Genomic DNA, 7,723 nt, shown 5'->3' with positions numbered 1-7,723 from the left:
GCCACCCTGGACTATGTAGTGATTTTTAATTCAACAATTCCTTAGATGGATTTGACTGCCCACCTTACTAGTACTATAAGCCAGTCCAATTTTTTTTTTTTTTTGAGACAGAGTCTTCCTGTAGCCACAGCTGGCCTGGATTCGCTATGGAGACCAGGCTGGCCTCGAACTCACAGAGATCCCTGCCCTCTGCCTCCCAAGTGCTGGGATTAAAGGCCTTTATTTTTATATTTTATGTACATGAGTGTTTTGCCTGCATGTATAAAAATGTACCATGTGTAGTGCAGTGCCCACAGAGGCCAGAAGAGGGCGCTGGATCCCCTAGAACTGGAGTTACAGGTGGTTGTGAGCTGCCATGTGGGTGCTAGGAACTGAACCCAGGTCCTCTGCAAGAGGTGCTCTTAATCCCGCTGAGCTATCTCTCCAGCCCCTTTGAAGCCTAATTTTGCCAAAACAAAGATAACTCAAGTCAACTTCTTTTCAAAAGGTTTAATACGCAAGATGGGAACAATAACTAGAGTACTCTAGTGGTTGGGATAATCATTTCTAGAAAAGGTTCATTGCTGAGGTACCAAAATGGGTGTCATGCTGAAGAGTCCTTTCTTTCACTGCACACTTCCCTGAATAGATATGCTGTCAAACAAGGCAGGAACTATAAAGCTTGTCTACTGTACTCACAAGGCATTCCTGTCAATTTTCTGAGTTTCAAATAAACTGTATCATCTCAAGACTTCCCTTCATTTATCATACTCTCTCTCTCTCTCTCTCTCTCTCTCTCTCTCTCTCCCTCTCTCTCTCTCTCCCTCTCTCATCTATCTATCTTTTGAGACAGAGTCTCACTGTGTAGCCCTGGCTGGCCTGGAGCTTGCTATATAGCTCAAGCTCTGATGTTGGTCAAGGCCTCATAGAGATAAGCCTGCCTCTGCCCTCCAAATGGTGGGATTAAAGGTGTGTGTCGCCATGCCTGGCCAGAGGTTCTTCCTTCATCTAGATTTCCAAGCACAAAGATGCCAACCAAAGCACATCTGTGGATGCTCTGCTGTTCCTGAAGGCCGAGTTCTAACTACAGGATCTCACTACACCTGCAGCTTTGACAGTTAAGTTGGAAACATTCTTGATGTTGTCGTTGTTACATGTATGATAGGAGTTTCTCTTCAGGAAGGCTTCTCTAAAGCTGGGCTGTGTTCCAACAGAAACATCTATACACTTAAGGTGTTTATGGGATCTGTCCTCTCATGGTTTCTCAGATGTTTAAAGAGGCTACAGCTCCAACTGAAACTCATTCCACATTCTTTACATTGGAAGGACTTCTCACCAGTGTGGATTCTCTGATGTTGGTTAAGGTGAGACTTCAGTGTAAAGCCCCGTCCACATTCATTACACTGGTGATAGGCTTTCTTCTGCTGTTTTGTGTGGGGACACTGGCCACTACTGTCTCTACATATATCACATTTATGGGGTGTCTCTGCAGTGTGAGCTCTGTAATGCTGAATAAGGTCTGAACTGTAACTGAAGGCTTTCCCACAGATATCACACTGGTAAGGCTGCTCTTGTAACTCCATCTTCTTATCTTCAATCACTGTCAAGTTCCAGCTGTAGGCTTCCTCTCGAATACCATTTTTCTCGCTTTTCTGTCCCACATGGAGCACTTGGTGTTCAACGAGGCTGACATATTGGAAGAAGATTTCTCCACACTCACGGCACTGGTGAGACTTTTCTCTCGAGTGGAGTCGGAGGTGACCAGCAAGGTGTGAGCGTCGCCCAAAGCCTTTCCCACATTCATCACACTTGAAGGGCCGCTCCCCACTGTGCACACTCTGATGTTGAACAAGATGGGACCTCACTCGGAAGGCTTTCCCACATAAGTGACAGGTGTAGGGTTTTTCACCTGTGTGGACTCGCTGATGTTGAGTGAGGTGCACACGCTGGTTGTAGCTTTTCCCACACTCGTCACACCTAAATGGTTTCTCTCCAGTGTGGATTCGCTGATGCTGAATGAGGTGAGCACTCTGAATGAAGCTTTTCCCACATTCACTGCACTTGTGTGGCCTCTCTCCTGGGGAGGATTTTTTAGGGACACAGGTGACTTCATGGCAATTCATCCTCCTTGAAGAGGGCTGTCCTAGTAACTCTTTCATGACAATTCCCTGCTGTCTATCCTCCTTGTCTTGGTGGTCAGAGCCTTCTCCATGACTTTGAACCTGAGAAGCAGTTCTCTGGATTTTTTCTAATAGTTCCTTGTCTGCTTCTGAAAATTCTGAAATTTTCTTCTTAACATTCAATTTAGTGTTCTTACTTCTTTTGTCATTACCTAAGGAAAATAAAGAGCAAACACAAAAGTCACTTGTTCTTTTACAGAAGAATAAACTCAGATAAAACCATGGTATAACAAGAGTAACAAAGGGGGACATGTGAAGCTACCTGCTGCCAATAGGAATGAAAAGAACAGGACAAAAAAGGAGACTGACAAGGCCAGGCCCAGTGGCACCTGTCTGTAATCCCAATAGCTGGTGGGCAGAGGCAGGAAGAGCTTGAGTGGGAGGCCAGGCTGTGCTACACAGTAAGCTCAAGGCCAGCCTGAGCTATCTAGCAAGACCCTGCCAAAGAAGAAAGGAAGGAAAGTAGGAAGAGAGGGAGGTTAGGAGGGAGGCAGAAAGAGAAAGGGGGAGAGGAGTGAAAAAGAGAGGAAGGAGAAGAGAAGAGAAGAGAAGAGAAGGGAGGAGCTAGGAGCACTGGCACTCTCCTGTAATTCAGCAATTGGGAGGCCTGCAAATTGGCCACCAGCTGGGGCTACACAGCAATCCTAGTACTCAGGAGCTAGAAGCAGGAAAAGCTAAAGTTTTGATGTCATCCTTGTCCACATAGGGACTTCAAGGCCAGTCTGGGCCATATGAAGTGGGAAAAATAAATGAGAAAATTTAAAAAGAAGGAATATTTAAGAATAAATCAAGAACAAAATAAGCTAGTCTTCGGCCAGCACAACTCATCTGTCCTTTGGTTGTTGCTTTGTTGTTTGAACATGGTCTCACTATGTAGGCCCAGCTGGTCTAGAACTGGGTATGTAGACCAGGCTGGCCTCAAACTCACAGAGATCTGTCTACCTCTACCTCCCAAGTGCTGGGATCACATGCATGCACCACTATGCAAGGCCCATCTGTCCTTTGTACTAAGCTAAGAAACCAACGTCTGCCCCGACACCCTCCCAGAACACAAGCTCCTCAAGCTTACATCTTTGGGATTTCTCTCTGAAGTGGCGCTTCAGGTGCTCGATGAGGTGAGAATGGCGGCCAAAGCTTTTCCCACACTCATTACAGCCGTAGGGCCTCTCGCCACTGTGGACGCTGTGGTGCTGCACGAGGTGGGAGCTCACACGGAAAGCTTTCCCACACACCTGGCACTTATAGGGCTTCTCACCGGTGTGGACTCTCTGGTGCTGAGTGAGGTGCACACGCTGGTTGTAGCTTTTCCCACACTCCCCACACTTAAATGGTTTCTCTCCCGTGTGGATTCGCCGATGCTGGATGAAGTTTGAGGCTTGAAGGAAAAACTTCCCACAGTCACCACATCTGTGACCTCTCTGGCTATTTGAGTTCTGCTTCTGGTTCATATCTGTGCCTGTGCAGAGCTCTCTTTTCTGCCTTGACTTCCCCACGGTGGGATTCACTTGCCACCTTTGCACCACGCCCTTCCGGTCACTGACTTCTGGAAACACTTGGTTCTGGGGACCATTCCTTTCTGTGCTTCCGGCTGCCATCCACTGCGAGTCAGCTTCCTCAGAAATCTGCTTTACTATGAGCTCCAAGTTGTTGTCGCTGGACTCATAATCTGAAAAAAGAGAGGAACATGGGCAGGTGAGCTCTTCCCTAGATTACAAGAAAGTGACAGGACACAGGATAATTAAGTGAAACCAACATGTGTCAGGAATGCATCACTTTGTAAAATCACAATACAGAGATGGGATAAATATACACAGAAGGATAGGGCTGTAGCTCACTTGGTAGAGTGCTCACCTGGCATGCACAAAGCCCTGGGTTCCATCCCCAGCACGGCATAAACCCACTAAGGTGGTGCATGTCTACAATCCTAGCAGGATGTAAAGACAGGAGGATCAAAAGGTCAAGGTTATCCTTGGCTACATAGTGAGTTTGTGGCTAACCTGGGCTACATGAGACCCTGATGAAAAAGAGGGGAGGGGAAGGGAGAGGAAGATGGGGGAGGGGGAGAAGGTAGGGGAGAGGAAAGAGGAGAGGGAAAAAGGGAAAGAATATAGAGGCAGAAAATTGAGGAACGGCAGGGGAGCTGGGAAAATGGTTCAAAGGAGGGCCACGTGCTAGAGCACACCTTTAATCTCGGCACTCAGGAGGCACAGGCAGGAGGAACTCTGTGCATTCAAACCCAGCCTGGTCTACATAGCAAGTTCCAGGCCAGCCAGCACTACATATCAGGAAGTATCATTACTACATAGTAAGTCTCTGTCTCAAACAAATTAAGAAAAACGAATGGGTCAAAGGAATAAGACTGGAGAACAGTCACTCTCTTGGTGACTCTTCCATACACTATTTGTTTGCAAACATCTCTATAGTTATAAATATTACTTTTGGCTGGATTTCAACTCAGACTCCTCCTGCCTTCACTGATCAGACCTTTCTCTCCCTTCCATTTCAGAGACATGGTTCCTTAAAGTTAGTCCACAATGGTTTTCCCGAATCTTACTCCTTTGGAATCTTCAAAGAAACTGTCATGTTTCACATTGTATAGCCAGTCCTGTCTCTAAGATACATTTATTTACTTATTTAATTTGAGGCAGGTTTTCACAGAGTCTAGGTTGGCCTCCAACTCCCTACGTGGCTGAGGATGAACTTGAACTCCTGACCCTCCTGCCTCTATCTCCTCCATAGTGAGATGACAGGCGTGTACCACACCTTGTTTACACAGTGCTGGCAATGGAACCCGGGGCTTCATGTGTGCTAAACAAGCACTCTACCAACTGAGCTACAAGCCCAGCCTCCATTTATTTACTTTAAAAAATTATTTATAATTTTTATCTGCATGCATGTAGGAGCACCACATGCATGCAGTGTTGGCAGAGGCCAAAATAGGGCATTGGATCCCCTAGAACCAGAGTTAGAGCCCATTGTTAGCCACCATGTGGGTGCTGGCAACCAAACCAGGGTCCTCTGCCAAAGCAGCCAGTGCTCTTAACCACGGAGCCACCTCGCCAGCCCCCATTTATTTACATTTTTGAAGTTCATTTTTGGGGCTGGAGAGATGGCTCAACAGTTAAGAACACTGGCTGTTCTTGCAGAAGACCTAGGGTCGAATCCCAGCACCCGGAAATCCAATTATAAATTATGTAGTCATCCTTCTTCTCATATTCTCATATGACTGTTGCACTTTCTCCTTGGTAACCCAAATTTTTAAGTTGTGTTAAAAAGCAGTTCCTAAGTTGGGTTGTGGTAGCTCATTCATGTAATTATAGCAATTGAGAGATTGAGGCAGGAAGATTGTCAAAAGTTTGAGGCCAGCCTGAATTACAGAGTGAGACCTTCCTAAAAAATATAAAACGGGCTAGGCAGATGGCTCAGTGGTTAAGAAGTTAAGAACACTGATTGTTCTTGCAGAAGACCTGGGTTCAAATCCCAGTGCCCACATGGCAGCTAACAACTATCCATAACTCCAGTCCCAGGGGATCCAACAGCCTCTTCTGGCCTCCACGGGCATTGCATGACACGGGTGCACTTACCTATATGCAGGCAATACACGCATACACATAAAATAAATAAATAAAATTTTTTAAAGTTTTAAAGTTCATTTTCAAATATGATGGATAATTTTAAAAATCCTGACCTTTTGCCAGGCGTGGTGGCACACACCTTTAATCCCAGCACTTGGGAGGCAGAGGCAGGCAGATCTTTGTGAGTTCGAGGCCAGCCTGGTCTACATAGTGAGTTCCAAGACAGCTGGGGCTACAAGGAGACCCTGTCTCAAAAAGACAAAAAAAAAAAAAAAAAAAAAAAAAAAAAAAATCCTGACCTTTTGTCATGCTGTCAGAAGCCCACAGGCATGAAAACAATAGAGTATGGCCTTCTAAGGATGAGAAGGCAGAAACCTTTCTGAACACAGTCTCCATGTAGAAGGGTATCCAAAGCCATATCTTTATAGATGTGGGAATTGAATGAAACAGCCAGGCCTTGTGGCACAGACCTCTCACCCCAGCTACTTGGGAGGCTGAGGCCCACAAGTTCAGGGTCAGCCTGGCCTACAGAGTGAATTCAAGGCCTGCCTAGGAAACTTAGTAAGAACCTATCTCAAAATAAAAAGTAAAAGGGGAGCTGAGCGACGGCTCAGTTGGTAAGAGCACTTGCTGCTCTTGTAGAAGATCTTAGTTTGGTTCCAGCACGCACGCGAAGGCTAAGAATCACCCATAACTCCAGTTCCAGGGGATCCAATGCCCTCTTCGAGTCTCCTCGGGCACTGCAGACACATGGTACACTTGCATGCAGGCAAAACACTCATACACATAAAATAATAAATATTTTTAGAGTAAAACAGGGACTGGAGAGATGGCTTAGTGGCTAAGAGCACTTGCTACTCCTGCAAAGGAACCAGGTTCAAGTCCCAGGACCCACATGGCAGCTCCATTGCCCTCCTGTGGCCTCCAAGGGTACTGCACACAAAAACATTTATACACATTAAATATACATACATACATAAATAAATCTTTTTAAAGGCTGGTGCTGGGAATGTAGCCCAGTGTACATACAAGAACACAAGCACATTAGTAGCATACAAGAGGTCCTGGATTCAACCTGCAGGGCTACAAAAAACGATGTGACCAAAAAGATCAGAAAGCAAGTATGGGAGACCGGCATAGGAAACAACTGTGCCAAGAACAGGTAGCTAGATTTGAACTCACAATCCTCCTGCCTGAAACCTGAACGAAACCCACATATACACATACACACACGTGCGTGTGCACGCACACACACACACACACACACACACAGACACACACACACACCCTCTCAAACCTGCTAAGTACCTCTATAATAACAGAAATACATAAAGCAGCACTAGGTGTGGTGGTGCATGCCTTTAATCCCAGCACTGAGGAGGCAGAGGCAGGCAGATCTCTGTGAGTTCAAGGCCAGCCTGGTCTACATAGTTAGTTCCAGGCCAGCTGGGGCTACTGGGAGATCCTGTCTCAAAAAAAGACCAGTAGCTGGGGCTACTGGGAGACCCTGTCTCAAAAAGAAAAAAAACAAAATACATAAAGCAATATTAATAGACTCAAGTTCAGCAAGGGAACTGTACTAATTTAAAAGGGAGAGAATGAAGAAAACATCTACATTAAATATAATATATTTCATGTATAAGTAACTCATTAAGATAAAAGACTAAGGCTAGGCCAGGCATGGTGAGCCTTTAGTTCCAGCACTCAGGAGGCAGAGGCAGGCAGACCTCTGTGAGTTCAAGGCCAGCCTGGTCTCCATAGTGAGTTCCAGGCCAGCTGGGGCTTTAAAAGGGAGAGAATGAAGAAAACATCTACATTAAATATAATATATTTCATGTATAAGTAACTCATTAAGATAAAAGACTAAGGCTAGGCCAGGCATGGTGAGCCTTTAGTTCCAGCACTCAGGAGGCAGAGGCAGGCAGACCTCTGTGAGTTCAAGGCCAGCCTGGTCTCCATAGTGAGTTCCAGGCCAGCTGGGGCTACAGT

General features: G+C 45.9%; 1 protein-coding gene across 8 annotated transcripts in view; it reads right to left on the bottom strand.

Moving 5' to 3' along the window:
• Positions 1 to 425: 425 nt before the first annotated feature.
• Positions 426 to 7,723, bottom strand: part of Zkscan5 (zinc finger with KRAB and SCAN domains 5) — a 24,975-nt gene continuing 17,677 nt past the window's right edge. For 6 of the 8 annotated variants that reach the window (XM_008824060.3, XM_008824061.3, XM_008824062.3 and 3 more), the window contains 2 exons: positions 3,229 to 3,825; positions 426 to 2,311 (listed from right to left, as the gene is read on the bottom strand). In XM_008824060.3, the coding sequence (XP_008822282.1) occupies positions 1,200 to 2,311; positions 3,229 to 3,825 (1,709 nt within the window). In that variant the 3' untranslated portion in view covers positions 426 to 1,199. The remainder of the gene's footprint in view (positions 2,312 to 3,228; positions 3,826 to 7,723) is intronic. The other 2 variants (XM_008824064.3, XM_017795833.2) reach the window with 1 other exon arrangement.

Source organism: Nannospalax galili, unplaced genomic scaffold (genome assembly GCF_000622305.1).
Source record: "Nannospalax galili isolate Female #2095 unplaced genomic scaffold, S.galili_v1.0 scaffold809, whole genome shotgun sequence".
NCBI classification, from domain to species: domain Eukaryota; kingdom Metazoa; phylum Chordata; class Mammalia; order Rodentia; family Spalacidae; genus Nannospalax; species Nannospalax galili.
The sequence above is the reverse complement of the archived record's forward strand: the minus strand, read 5'-3'. Positions and strand labels throughout refer to the sequence as shown.